At 32.7% G+C, this 15,254-nt stretch overlaps 2 protein-coding genes, 1 long non-coding RNA gene and 1 pseudogene across 5 annotated transcripts in view; 3 read left to right on the plus strand and 1 right to left on the minus strand.

Moving 5' to 3' along the window:
* LOC106763209 (probable LRR receptor-like serine/threonine-protein kinase At4g36180) overlaps positions 1-419 on the plus strand; it is a 3,558-nt gene extending 3,139 nt beyond the window's left edge. The window contains exon 2 of the mRNA XM_014647417.2: positions 50-419. Within this exon, the coding sequence (XP_014502903.2) occupies positions 50-419 (370 nt within the window). The remainder of the gene's footprint in view (positions 1-49) is intronic.
* A 232-nt stretch (positions 420-651) lies between these two features.
* Positions 652-6,974, minus strand: LOC111241823. Of its 2 annotated transcripts, none has more exons than XR_002668101.1 (2): positions 6,386-6,974; positions 652-918 (listed from the first exon to the last, which is right to left on the minus strand). It is a non-coding gene; the product is annotated as an uncharacterized LOC111241823 (long non-coding RNA). The 2 variants fall into 2 exon arrangements; XR_002668102.1 differs by lacking the exon at positions 6,386-6,974 and adding an exon at positions 1,129-1,326.
* On the plus strand, positions 2,383-6,072 carry LOC106764706 (annotated as a pseudogene).
* Positions 6,975-8,273: 1,299 nt separating the features above from the next.
* Positions 8,274-13,890, plus strand: LOC106765183 (fimbrin-1). 2 transcript variants are annotated; one of them, XM_014649713.2, is made up of 15 exons: positions 8,274-8,412; positions 8,847-9,152; positions 9,279-9,449; positions 9,637-9,875; positions 9,971-10,142; positions 10,245-10,283; positions 10,451-10,519; positions 10,620-10,736; positions 11,220-11,431; positions 11,627-11,782; positions 12,062-12,261; positions 12,357-12,514; positions 12,628-12,724; positions 12,864-12,955; positions 13,317-13,890. In XM_014649713.2, exons 2-15 carry the CDS (start codon positions 9,066-9,068, stop codon positions 13,590-13,592), a joined length of 2,085 nt encoding a protein of 694 aa, XP_014505199.1. In that variant the 5' UTR covers positions 8,274-8,412; positions 8,847-9,065; the 3' UTR covers positions 13,593-13,890. The 2 variants fall into 2 exon arrangements, with proteins under 2 accessions (XP_014505199.1, XP_014505198.1); XM_014649712.2 differs by lacking the exon at positions 8,274-8,412 and adding an exon at positions 8,446-8,608.
* The last annotated feature ends 1,364 nt before the right edge of the window (positions 13,891-15,254 follow it).

The raw sequence follows: 15,254 nt of genomic DNA on the forward strand, positions 1-15,254 counted from the left end.
TGACAAATTTGGAATCATTGGATCTCTCCTCAAATATGTTCATGGGTAGGATACCCACAGAATTAACCAATTTGAACTTTCTTGAAGTCCTGAATTTTTCCTATAATCATCTTGTTGGAGAAATACCTGAAGGAAAACAGTTCAACACTTTTGAAAATAACTCCTATATTGGAAACTCGGGACTATGTGGGTTCCCGTTGTCAAAGAACTGCAACAGCACTAAACAACAATCTCCATCTTCTCCGAATTTCTGGCAAGAAGAGAGATTTGAATTTGGATGGAAAGCAATTGTTATAGGATATGGATGTGGATTAATATTTGGAATTGGCCTAGGAATTTGTGTACTGTTCGTTGGAAAGCCTGAATGGCTTGTGAAAATGGTGGGAGGTGGTCTTCGTAAAAAGATGAAAAGAAGGTGAAATATGTGAAGTAGTGAAAAGTGACCGAATAAACGAGTGGATATGTGGCATGACTACAAAATGTTCCATGCACTTGTTCTTTGTTCAATTTCAATTATGTTGGAAAAAAATTGTAAGTCAAGAATCTTATCACACCATATTGTATGGAAGATTTGATCAATGTTTAGTTGTAAAATAAATGTATTCTACTTTTGTTGCCTCATTTTTCAAATTTTATTTGAGATGAATGGACTCATTTAATGAAGTCACTTGAGATAACATTGCATACCAAATTTCATCAAAGAAAACAACAATACATTTCATCAAAGAAAACAACACTACATTTCATTTACCTTGTGATCCAAAAGTATCGGCTCCATATCACGATTGACATCCCGATTCTGAACAAACCACAAGTCTCACAAGTCTCACAAGTCTCTTATTGTAAGAGCTAGTTTCAAGGTTTCTTTCTTCCCAGATATCCTTGATCATATCAAATTTCTTGTCCATTTCAATACAACTAATACAAGACATAAACAAAAGTATTAACAAAATATAACATTTCAGAACTTGAGAACACCTTCAAAACCTTCGGAAAACTTAACAATGACCTTAAACAATAAAACATAACCACAGCAAAAAAAAAAAAATACAACATAACGAAAGAAGAAACTAAACCATAGTAATAAAAAATATTTCGCATATTTTAGGGTTTAGAAAGTCACCATACCTTACGATTGAAAACGCAGAACACCAACTTATTCCGATTAAAAACAGAGAAACCCACCAAACGGTTAAAAACGCAACACCCTAAACTTAGACACCTCTGGACACATACAAAGGAATGAGCAAAAGTGTAAAATCATGGCTACAGAGAACCGAGATGGGAAGGAAGTTCAAAAGAGAAGTGATTTTACTGAAAAACCTTTAGAAAGGACACATGTCAATACTTTCAATGGAAATATTTTGGTAAAATTAATGGTAATTTGTTATAATATATTATAAATATGTTATTTTTATGTTCATAATATATTATTGTAGTGTATTCCACTTTATTTTTTCACTTCTAATAAATAACTTAGTAGATAATTAAGGATAGTTATGCTAAGAGAAAAATAATTAATTGCCTTCTCTAAATTCTTGAAGCTTCTTTATCTTTCATAGAAGCTATTAATGGCACGAGGGTCATTGGCCTTTGGTTAAGTGAAACTCAGTTGTATAATCAAGAAAAGTAAATATCACAAACAATACTGAAAAAAATAAAGAGAAGAGAAAAAATAATGAATGGCAAAGAATTAATTGAAAAAAAAATTATTTATTACTGTATAGCAAAATTTTGATTGTTCAGCTCATATATAGTATTTATAATTAAGTTTATTCTGTTCAACAAATTTAATAGCAAACTTTTAGTTCTTAAATATATTTTTTTAAACGCTATCACTTACATGGTTAACATATGACAAATAAATAAATAATATTCAAAAATTAAAAATACTAAAAAGAAATCGAAAATGTATCTGAAATGATAAAAAGAATAACATTTTCTTTACATTAAAGATTGTAAGCTTTAATAAAATGTTTACTTAATTACAACTTTTACCGTTAAATGATCATCCTTTTACAATTTTTGTCATCCATATTTTTTATGCATTTTATCATAAAATAAAACTATTTCATTAATTTATAGCCGTGCTCACATGTCAGAATTTTTTAAAAGATAAAACAAGTCATTTTGTAGCTAATTCTTGCAAAATGAGGTCGAACTAAACTCATTTTATTTATTTATAAAACTTAACAATGGGTATAGTAAAATATGTTTTCGATAATAAAATTCTAAATTAAGGATAGTTGGATAGTAATATATTATTAAAGTATAAAATATTTCATCAAAATATACAAAAAAATAAAATTGTATACATTATATTAAAAAAAATTATAACTATTTTAGTATTAATGTATACGAAAAGGGAAACAAAATGTGGGTTTATTTTTCCAGATAATAATCAGTTAACAAATAAAAAAGAAAGTATTTAATAAAAAAACAGATGTGCAGATAAGTGTTGGTAGTTGGAATATTAAATCCAAATCCAATTTTTGGGGGCATTGACTCCTAAGTCAATTCCATTTTTTGTGGATGAGATACAAAGTAGAATAAGTTTTAAGAAGGAAACCAAACCTATAGGTCTCTTTTTGGATGAGACAATATTAATTGGGTTATAAATGGATAGAAAATGGATGTAATAATTGAAGATTTAGGTAGTAGGAGTGATGCTTGTATAGGATATGTGTTGTTTAAGCGTCGCATTCATACATTAATTTGGCAAACAATCAAAGAACTGCATCTCCTATTTTATTTTCGCTATAAATCGTCATCTTTCATTCCTTACCCGTATGCACAATTTTTCTGAGTAAATCTCAGTGGACACTTGCACTTAAACACAGCTCAAAATGAAGCAATGGGTGAGATGGTTGGTTGTTGTATGTTGGCATACGTTGCTGTTTCACTTCTCATTCTCTCATTCCTTATGTCATCCTTACGATAAAATTGCCTTGCTCCAATTCAAAACCTCTCTCAATTATTCTCATAGTGGTAATGTTGATACAAAGATAGGAACTTGGGAAAATGGAACAGATTGTTGCTCATGGGTTGGGGTTACTTGCCATCCCATCTCTGGTCGCGTCATAGGTATTGATGTCTCCTCCAGTGGCCTTTTCGGTGCAATTCTTTCCAATAATACTCTTTTTCATCTTTCTCATCTCCAATCACTTAATCTTGCTTCCAATTTTTTCCTCACCTTTTAACTTTCATCCCTCTTTGATGGGTTGGTGAGCCTTACACGCCTCAATTTGTCAAATTCTTTCCTTATAGGTGAAATTCCTTCTCAAATATCACAACTTTCCAAATTAGAATCACTTGATCTCTCTCATAATATGTTGTTAACGTGGAAAGAAAACAGTTGGAAGAAGTTCCTCCAAAATGCAACATTTTTAAAGGAGCTTATTTTGGATCATGTAGACATGACTTTGAGTTCGATGAGTCCACTCAATTTGTCTACCTCTTTGGTTAGTCTTAGTCTCGAAAGCACTAGTATTCAAGGAAACTTGAAAAGTGACATCTTATGCTTACCAAAACTTGAACAATTGCACTTGTCAGATAATAGTTACAGTGGCCAGCATCTTCCCAGTTTGAGTTGCAGTGGTGCTTCTCTCACTATATTGGATCTTTCATCCAATCAGTTTGAGGGGTCAATCCCAGCCTCTTTCTCCAACCTCACACATCTTACTTTTCTTGATCTCTCACATAACATGTATCTCAACGGTTCAATTCCCTCCTCCCTCTTAACCTTTCCGAGTTTAACTCTCTTGGATCTTCAATTGAATCAATTCAGTGGCCAAATCCCAAATGTCTTTCCCCAGTCAAACAGTTTTGAAAAACTAGATTTGAGTCATAACAATATAGAAGGTGAGCTACCATCAACACTTTCAAATCTCCAACGTCTAATTTTCTTGGATCTTTCAAAAAATAAATTTAGTGGTCAAATTCCATCCTCAATTTCAAATCTCCAACATCTTATTTACTTGGATCTTTCATATAATGAATTTAAAGGCCAAATTCCATCCTCCCTTTCAAATCTTCAACATCTTGTTATCTTGGATCTTTCGGAGAATGAATTTAGTGGCCAAATTCCATCCTCAATTTCAAATCTTCATAATCTCACTACTTTGATACTTGCTAAGAATGAACTTAGAGGTCAAATTCCTTCCTTACTTTTAAATCTTCAACACCTCATTTTCTTGAATCTAGCATATAATAGATTGGAGGGCCCTCTACCCAACAAAATCACAGGGCTTCCAAACCTAACTGACTTACACTTGAATGACAACTTACTAAATGGGACAATTCCTGTTTGGTGTTTATCTTTGCCGTCTTTGCTAGAATTGGATCTGTCAGATAATCGGTTCACAGGACATATAAGTGCAATCTCGTCACAATTCTTGAAGTCTTTGTATTTGTGCAACAACAAGCTACAAGGCAACATTCCACCATCAATTTTTTCCCTTGTAAACCTAACTGGATTGTGTTTATCATCAAACAACTTCAGTGATCTTCATAACTGTTCATTCTTCACCGACGACAATTACAAATTTCCTCACTTGGATAGATTGTATTTATCTTCTATGGGTTTAACCGAATTTCCAAAATTATCAGGAAAAGTCCCAATGTTGGCACAACTTGATCTATCCAACAACAAATTGAATGGAACACTGCCCGAATGGTTGCAGGAAATGAGTTCACTACTACTTCTGAACTTATCCCAGAACATGTTGATTGCTCCAATGAAGCAACTCTCAAGGAATTCCGGTCTCTTAATCCTTGATCTCAGTTTCAATTTACTCACTGGTGGCATATCTTCCTCAATTTGTAATGTAAGTTCACTTCTTGCTCTCATTTTGTCCCACAATAAGTTGACAGGTGCCATTCCACCATGTCTTGCAAACATGAAATTCCTTGCGGTTTTGGATCTACAAAGGAATAAGCTAAATGGCACTTTACCAAGTAACTTCTCAATGGATAGTGGGCTTGGTGTTTTGAATCTTAATGACAACCAATTGGAAGGTATTTTGCCAAAATCTTTGTCTAATTGCTCACATCTAGAGATCTTGAATCTTGGCAACAATCAAATTGAGGATAAATTTCCCCATTGGCTTCAAACTTTACCAATGTTAGCAGTGCTAGTATTGCGAGTCAACAAATTTTATGGTCCCATTCCTAGTTTAGAGAAAAACCATGGATTTTCAAGTTTATTAATTTTTGATATCTCATCCAACTACTTCACTGGTCCAATACCAAAAACCTATCTACAAAATTTTCAAGCCATGAAGAATGTTACTCAATATACACTTGATGAGCTATACATGAATCAAATGCTTCAAGAATTTGTAAGTGTAACAACAAAAGCGATAACTGTGACATTTAACAAAATTCCAAAAAACTTGGTAATCATTGACTTATCCCGAAACAAATTTGAAGGAGAGATTCCATATGTAGTTGGAGAGCTACGTGCTCTTAAAGGACTCAACTTTTCGCATAACAGGCTTGGTGGTCTTATTCCCGAATCCATTGGAAATTTGACAAACTTGGAATCATTAGACCTCTCCTCAAATATGTTCACCGGTAGGATTCCTATAGAATTAGCCAATATGAACTTCCTTGGAGTCCTGAATCTTTCCTGTAACAATCTTGTGGGAGAAATACCTCAAGGAAAACATTTGGACACTTTTTCAAATGACTCCTACTTAGGAAACTCGGGATTATGTGGGTTCCCATTATCAATGAAGTGCAACAACACTGAACAAAAATCTCCATCTTCAAATTTTCGAGGAAAAGAGAGATTTGGATTTGGATGGGAACCAGTGGTTATAGGATATGGATGTGGAATGCTATTTGGAATTGGCTTAGGATTTTTGTACTGCAGGAAAGCTTGAATGAATTGTGAATATGGTTAGAGGTGTTGAAAAAGAAGCCATTAAAACTGCAACAGAATAAATGGGTGGATAAGTGGCATGACTGAAAAATGTTTCATGCACTTGTTCTTGTTCAATTTCAATTCTGTTGGAAAACAAAAACTTGTAAATCAAGAATCTCATCACATAGTCTATGTTCTTCTTTTTCTCACATTTCCTTTACATCTTCAAATTTTGTGTGGGAGGAATGAACTTAATTTTTTCTAACCCATCTATCCTCTCAATCAAGTCACAGTGTTTAGATGATAATGCATACCAAGTTGAAAATAAGCTAGAGATTTCTAAAATTTAATTTATCTAATATGAAATGAGTGTTTTATATTATAAAAGCATGAAGAAACAAGTAATTCACAGTATCTGTCTCGACTTATTTATGGATTTTCCTCTTTGACTTTTTATTCTAAGAATAAACATTTATTGTAAAACATATTAATAAGTTTGGGTGGAAAGGAGTGATAGACCTCTTGTTATTTCTGGTAGAGATGAACTAAACCTTCATTTGAGGGTCATCAAAGTGTCCTAAAAGATACACCAAACGATCTTAGGCAATGGCATAATATACATTGCAACACCTTCTCATCGCCGGAAATTAGGCGTTGCTGCTGCTCCTCCACTCCCTCCGCATTCGCCACTCCGTCGAAGCGTCGCTCTCCATTCGCCTCCACACATACCATTGGTGCACGAATGTTCTCCGGATTGAGCAATCCGGAATGGTGCATGAAGAAGCTTGAAGATGGAAATGGAGGTGTTTTGCGGCACACGTGGAAGAAGAGGAAGGAGATACCGGAAGATTATAATTTAGGGTTTTTACTATAATTTAATAAAGGATAAAATGGAGATATCAAGTTTTATGGGAGTGCTGAAAAAAAAGAGGTGGTACAGGAAAAAAAGGCCTAAAATCTATTATTTGAACTTATTTGTGAAATCTCTTATTTGAGCCGTCAAACTAGTGCATGAAATGTGATGGCAGTAGTGGCGTCAATGACATGGTGTAGCAATAAATGATGTTTTAATTTATTTTTTTAATATAAGGTGCAATTAGTAATATTGGGGTACAGAAAACAAAGACCCATTACTCTTTAAGATACTCTTGTCTGGCCCCACGCGTAAAAAAATATGAATTTGATATTTATCGATAAATATATAATTAAGATAGAAAACAAATAATTAGAATGTGGTGTTGTGGGAGCACATATTATTGAAATTTACAATTTAATTTTGTATATGTTTTATATTTAATAATTTTAAATTGTTTAGGAATGAGAAATTCAAATGTAGGATAATTTAAATATATTTTTTTCAATTTTTTCAAGTGTATTTTAAAAATCAAACGGTGATGAAAATTTTGAAATAATATCGTTAGGGCTTTAAATTTGTTTAGTTTCTAATCAAAGTTTTAATTGAGGTAAATTTTTGAAATATTTTCTTTATTTCTATCCTTAAATAATCTCACATGAAGTGATAATTATAATCACGTTTGATTGTTAAATAATTAATTTATGACATCACATAATATATTTCTTTTCAACTTTGTTTTTATTACTCGTCCTATCTTCAAATGTATTAACATTAGAGATTAGAAACCTAGTTTAGTGGTCACAACATCTAACTAAACATGATATGTAATTCTTTTTTATTAACTATGTTTCTTAATCTATTGTATATCGGTATGATGTGATTAAGTCAAACTTCTAAATGACGTAACAAACAATCATCGATTGCATCACATAAATTAATAAAAAAAATAAAAACATATTTAAATTATATCTAGCAATTTAAAATTAATTTTCTCCAACTTTACAGCAAACATCATTCGCCTTCTTCATTAATTATTGTTTCCTGCAAAAGATTAACAAAAGATTTCTGATTAAAACATCAGACTTCCTACATTCTTAAAAGAATTAAAAATTCATAATCTGTTAGTGGTCAATTTTTTATATTACCGTAAATGTTTCAAAGAAAAGTAACAAAAGAAACTGACACGGGATCTGATGGAATATGAATATAGAAAGAAACGTGACTAAATATATTAAAAATTTAATAATAATAATAATAATAAAAATAATAATAATATAAAATATATGTTGCGTAATGCGGTTTTCTATTGGCCCAAACCGAATCACACACAGCTGTGACGATGAACATGTCAGCCATGATGATCTGACGGCTGTATTTCGGTGAGATCAGATCAGATCAAAACAAAAACGACATCAAAGTCGGTTCCACAAAACACCAAAATAACTATACACCAAGACTGCGACGTGTTCGAACGGTAGAGCGAGTTCAAAACATACACATACTCTCACGGTTACCTCACGCGCCCAACGTGGAACCAAAACAAAAGATAAACAAAACAGTAACAGGACTTGGGAGTCTCACCGTGTCTTCTCTTCTCTGTCACTTTGCCTACCCACTAAGAAAAATCGATCCTTTCTTCTCTTTCCTACGCTTCTCTTCATTCAATGTGTTGTGAGTGAAACAGTAAAAGGTAGTTGAACATTAAAACAACCTATACATCATTTTTATGTGTGGGTATTTCTTATTATTAGTTTCACTTGACAAATGCAATTACTGCAATGCATGTACCACCACCGTCTGCGTGGTTCTTACTCAACTTCTTCTCTTTCATGTCTTCTTTCTCCATCTCAACATTCCCAATTCAATTTTGCTGTCTGGGGAAAGGGGTAATTAACCGAATACCTATAACAGTTCATTAAGAAAAAAATAGGGACATTACACAGATGTGAAATGCGTTGTACCCTTTTGATATGTTTGATGGAATTGAGTTTCTGTTCGTTTTTTACGTCATGGGGTTTTCTCAATAACTAATCTAACGAACTATTTTTTTTTTTTTCTGTTTTAGCATTAGTGTTCTGTTTTTTCCTTTTTAAGCTTATCTTTTTTGTTTTTGTTATCTGTCAGGACAACGTTGGACAGGTCGGTGAGTCCGGGAGATAGACCGCTTCTTGTTTTAGTTTTGTTGTAGATTTGGTCGTTATATTTGAATTCGACCGTGTAGCATTGCATCAGGCAATAGGTTGTTGAGTTACCAGGCATAAACGTATTGTTTGTGCTGCAAGGGTAATTTTTGTAGTTTGGGGATACAATACAATTTGTAGGTTTGGTTAGTGATTCTTCAAGATGTCTAAATTCGAAGGTGTTATTGTCTCCGATCAATGGCTTCATAGCCAATTTACGCAGGTTGAGCTTCGCAGCCTGAAATCAAAAGTAGGTTCATTTCATTGCTTCCCTGTAATGGGCCTTCTGGTCAAATTTCATCATTCTTTTAAATTTGAGGTCTTTCATGCTTGTGTTTTTCCCCTTATATGAACCTTCTTCTTCCTGTTGTTGTAGTTTATGACTCTTAAGAATCAGAATGGTAAAGTTACATTCGGAGATTTGCCACCTTTGATGGTGAAGGTAAACGCATTCAGAGACATGTACAGTGAGGATGAGATTAGGGGGATCTTGGGGGAATCAGGCACTGATTTTACCAATGACATTGATTTTGAAATGTTCTTAAAGGTTAGTGGTTTGGTACCTTCGATTCTTTCTTTTAACATTACTAGATTATGAACTTTTTTCCAAGTAGTGAACTTGAAACAGTTGGATGATGTCTGAATTAGTTGTATTAATGAAACAGTCGGTGTGCCATATAACAACATTAAATATAATGAATGTAACCTTCTAATTGATTACATTTTCCATGCAGTCATATTTGAATTTGCAAAGCCAAGCTACTGCAAAACAGGGTGGTAGGAGGCACTCCTCGTCATTCCTCAAGGATACTGTGACCACCCTTCTTCACACAATCAGTGAATCAGAAAAGGCCTGTTACGTTGCCCACATAAACAGCTATCTTGGTGATGATCCATTTTTGAAGCAATATCTTCCATTGAACCCAGCTTCAAATGATATATTTGATCTTGCAAAAGATGGCGTTCTTCTGTGGTATATAAGCAGGGCCTGCTGATTATTGCATTTTACTTACGTGTGTCTGAATCTATAATATGTATTGATATTGTTACATGTTGTGTTTGATGCAGTAAGCTCATCAATGTTGCTGTTCCTGGTACAATAGATGAGCGAGCCATCAATTGCAAACGCAATCCTAGTCTTTGGGAGGTCAACGAGAACCATACCCTATGCCTCAATTCCGCTAAGGCTATTGGCTGCACAGTGGTTAACATTGGTGCACAGGATTTGGTTGAAGGAAGAGTAAGTTTTAGCAGTCTGCACCCCGTAAATTCTCTATAGACATTTACCTAGGTTCCTAACACTTAGTCTTTCTCACATTTCTGTTGGTTGTTTCTGTTGCAGCCTCATCTTGTTCTAGGGTTGATTTCCCAAATCATAAAGGTAAAAATACTCGAACTGCATATATCATTAATTTAATTTTAGCTTAGTTATTTGAATTTGTTTGTATGTTGAAATCAGTTTTCCTGCTGCCCTTGCTGATATTTTGTCTTGTGGAATGATCAATTAGTCATTGTTCTCACTTTTGCTCCCACTATCTTGGATTTCAGATTCAGCTGCTGGCTGATCTCAACCTTAAGAAGACACCTCAACTTGTGGAATTGGCTGATGACGGTGAGGTAATGGGAAATGCATTTTTTTCTTCTTTAATATATATTTGCATTGCAATCAAATCAAATTGTAATGTTTCATTCATTGCAAATTTCGTTGTTGTCTCAGGATATCGAAGAGCTTCTTAATTTGTCTCCCGAAAAGGTTCTACTAAAATGGATGAATTTTCATCTCCAGAGAGCAGGATACGAGAAAACTGTCAGAAATTTTTCTTCTGATGTTAAGGTAATTGAGCATGTCTATAATAGCATTTTATGCTTAGGTTGACTAATTTATGAATTGTTAATTTTCTTTGTAATTATTTTTGTATTCTTTAAGAGTGAGTACAACTAAATAAATGCAATTTGAGGATTAGTTTAGTATTTTGAGTAATGATACATCTAAATTTGTACAACGGTATTTAGGATTTCAAATCTTGGAAATAGTATACGTTGACATCTAGATGCCTTAGGACATTTGTACTTGAATAAATTGACATCTAGATGCCTTAGTCATATTGCTTAATACATTTTAAAAAGGATTTTCACCACAAACAATCCAATTCCAAATTTTCTTGTGTTTGTTCTAGCTGAGTTTCGATTTCTTCAACTCCCAGATTCTAAGCCAATAGTGCTATAACTCATGAGGGTTTATTCCTCTATAAACTGAAATCGAATCAAGCTATTATCAATCCACTGTTCTAATTTGTTTACACCCTTTTATTTACAGGATGGAGAGGCTTATGCTTATCTGCTTAATGTCCTCGCTCCTGAACATTGCAATCCAGCCACCTTGGATACCAAGGATGCCAATGAAAGGGCAAATATGGTCATTGATCATGCAGAGAAAATGGGCTGCAAAAGATACTTGGCCCCGAGGGATGTTGCTGAGGGTACTTCGAATTTGAATCTTGCATTTGTTGCACAACTGTTTCATCACAGGTATGAAATGAATTGCTTAGTTAATTCTATGCAGACTAATTGATAATTTCAATAAATACCCATATGCATGTATGCACTTTTCTTTAGTGGAGGATTCCTTTTCCTTGATTTTGCAGCATAACATATGTTAAGTTCTGGATATGTTTTTTCCGTTTAAGTGCTGTAGTTATTTAATTATGGCCCTACACAATGCAGGAGTGGTCTGTCTACAGACACTAAAAAGATTTCCTATGCTGAGATGATAACTGAGGATGTGCAAACATCTAGAGAAGAGAGATGCTTCCGATTGTGGATCAACAGTCTTGGAATTTCTACACATGTAAATAATCTATTTGAGGATGTCAGAAATGGGTATGTGTTCCATTTCTTAAACTGTATTTATTATTTTGTCAAAATAGAAAGCCTTGTATATGTGTAAAACTGTAAATTTTTTGGGTCTCAAAACATAATGACCAAAAGATCTACCTGGTAGATATTTATTCACTTGTATGTTAGAGTTCTTCAATTGCTCTCTTTTTTAATAAACTTACATAATTCTCCTGCTATCCCATGTTGGGAAAAAGAATGTGAATTTGATATCCAACTTTAAAAAATTCACTGTGTTTGATTTCTTTTACTTTCTGCATGTAGGTGGGTACTTTTAGAGGTGTTAGACAAGATTTTTCCTGGATCAATTAACTGGAAACAGGCGACAAAACCTCCAATCAGAATGCCCTTCAGAAAAGTAGAGAACTGCAATCAGGTCATAGAAGTTGGTACACAACTGAGATTCTCACTAGTCAATGTATCTGGAAATGACATTGTGCAAGGAAATAAAAAGCTTATTCTTGGTAATATCTTCATCTCATTAAGCTTCCACACAAATGTTATGACCATATCTGTGTAGCTTTCAATTTGGTCTAAACTATTATGTTTCGCTTTTTAGCTTTGTTGTGGCAGCTGATGAGGTTTACTATGCTTCAACTGTTGAAAAATTTGAGATCTCATTCCCAAGGAAAGGAGATCAGGGATGCAGATATCCTGAAATGGGCAAACAGAAAAGTGAAGAGCAGTGGCAGAACTTCTCAAATAGAGAGCTTCAAGGTTTTCTCCAAAACAAATTCTGTTTATTTGTTGTTAATATCAATGTTCTGCTACAGAACTATAGATGATGATTTACTAGTAGTGACACATTTTTTTATCCAACTTATCTAAAGGACAAGAGCTTGTCAAGTGGTCTCTTTTTCCTTGAGCTTCTGAGTGCTGTTGAGCCCAGACTTGTCAATTGGAACCTTGTCACCAAGGGTGAAAGTGGTATGATTCCTTCCAAATGTTACCATTTTGTATAGATATATATATAGGGATGTATATATAGACAGGTCATTTGTATATACAGTGTAATAAATTTGTTATTTTCTGATCCCTTCCAAATTTGCTTAATTTGTTGTTGTAGAGGATGAGAAGAGGTTGAATGCCACCTACACAATCAGTGTTGCAAGAAAGCTTGGTTGTTCCATTTTTTTGTTACCTGAGGATATTATGGAGGTATGGTTGCAACAAAACTTTATCCACTCCATACTGTTGGAATCAATTTTTTCACAAATACAGTAATTAGAGAAACAAGCACTAATCATATCACAAGAGAGAAACATGTCAGTTAAAATGAATTCAACTTTTCCCACGAGTTAAAATCAACCGAAACCCTTCAACTTTAATGAAAACTTCTTTCATGTAACATCTAAAAAAGCTGAACTGCATAATTTAATTTTAGCTGAACTGAGTAGCATTTTACCTTTTTATATGATTCTGTTTCCAGAGAAGCAAGCTTATTCAACAAATAGATACATTCTGGATTGACTTTGTTTATGATGTGCTTCTCACTCTTTCTTGTTTGATCTCATGGCAGGTTAACCAGAAGATGATACTCACTCTTATAGCTAGCATAATGTATTGGAGCCTTCAACAACAGACTGAAGATCTAAATTCATTTCCTTCACCTGCAAACACTGCAACTACCACCACACCTGAAGCATCTCCAGCACCTTCGGTTTGCGGAGAAGATGAAAATTTCTCCATCGGCGGCGAGTTCTCCAACTTGAGCATCGATGATAACACCTCTGACAGCACAGCCTCTTCACAACCGGAGTCTGATGGCGTTGCTGCAGCAGATGAGCTGTTATGAGTCCTCTATCTGCATGACATGATGTCTGCTACATGTTTTTGCAAAGCTTAAGGATGCCTTTTCACCATGCCTCAACCTTCAAACAGAGGTTACGAATGTATACAAATCTATAGAATAGTAGATGTGAATAGTAGAGGAATGCATGCTTATTCAGAGGGATCAGAATGAATAAAGCTTAAGAGGGAAAGAGAGAAATGAATGTGATCAATTCACACTACTCTATTTTGTATTTTGTCATTCGTTACGTTCATGTCACAACCAAAATATAATAAGTTTTCATTCATTAGAAATGTTTCTATATAATGTTTCTATATATGATAAGATTATATATAATGTTTCTATATTTATATATTTTTTATTTTTATTGTTATTTCTTTTAGAAAATTGATTGGAAATGTTAACATTTGTTGTTCTTCCCTTGTTTGTTGGTGCCAAAGTAGTGATAGTGGACGTGGTGTAACATGTGTAGCGTAACATTCTCAATTTTCATGAAAATTCTCATATTATTTGAATACATTATATGTATAGAAAATATTTAATTTATTGAGTTTAGTGTTTGAATAAAAATAAGTGTAGATGTATCTATCTCATTCTTCTGCTCGTTTTTGTATTAATATTCTTCTTAGAACATTTTTAATTTATTTTAGTTTATAAGATAACTTTAAAAAATTATATTTTTTTCCCTTATACTTGGTTTTGTAAATTATCTTTAAAACACATTTAATATTTTTACTCTTTCTTTATAAAAATGGTCAACATATATTGTATGAAAAATAGAAACATATCAAACAAGTAATTTTTACGTCACTTTAATTATATCATAACAAGTTATAACCAACTTTACAAATTTGATTAAAAGTTATATATATATATATATATATATATATATATATATACACATTAAAAAAACAAAATCATATTGATAGAATCTAAATTTCTTTTGAATGAACTTCGCGATTTTTGTACTTCTTCAAGATAAATCAATACTATTTTTCAAATTACTATAGCCTAAAACTAAACATTAATTATATCTCAAAAACTATTCAAAATAAAAATTTAACCAAAGATACAAAATTCAACATGTATGTATACAAAATAATAAATAGAATCTTTCGTTAAATGTACAATCGTATCTTATCATCAGTATTTACTATGTTTTTTTTGTCATGATTTAATCTTAAATTTATTCATCAAATTTTTTGCATACTAATTTCAACAATTCTATAAGAAAGACTACAAAGACGGTTAAATATGTTTTTTTAAACTTGTTTAAATGATTAATAATTTGACTCTTACGCAATTTACAGTAATTTCCATTCCAACATAAATATTTTGTAGTCTCATTTATAAAAATATCGATAAATAATATGTTTATCTTTCAATATTGAAAAAAAAAATCTTAAGGAATTCGGTGTCTATACACGGTTTTAGCTAAAGATATAAGTATCTGAAAGTCCTTATAATGCTTTAAAACATAAATATCTCTCATAAATTAAAAATAAATAAAAATTTGTATTCCTTAAAAAAGAACTATTACATATTTATTTCGAATTAATATATGAAAACAAATCAATGCAACCCTTATTATTTTCATTTTACACTAATTAATAGATAAAACTTATCATATTATATCTAAAAGAAAAAAAATATCTTAATCTCTTT

The sequence above is a fragment of the Vigna radiata genome, chromosome 6 (genome assembly GCF_000741045.1).
Source record: "Vigna radiata var. radiata cultivar VC1973A chromosome 6, Vradiata_ver6, whole genome shotgun sequence".
NCBI classification, from domain to species: Eukaryota; Viridiplantae; Streptophyta; class Magnoliopsida; order Fabales; family Fabaceae; genus Vigna; species Vigna radiata.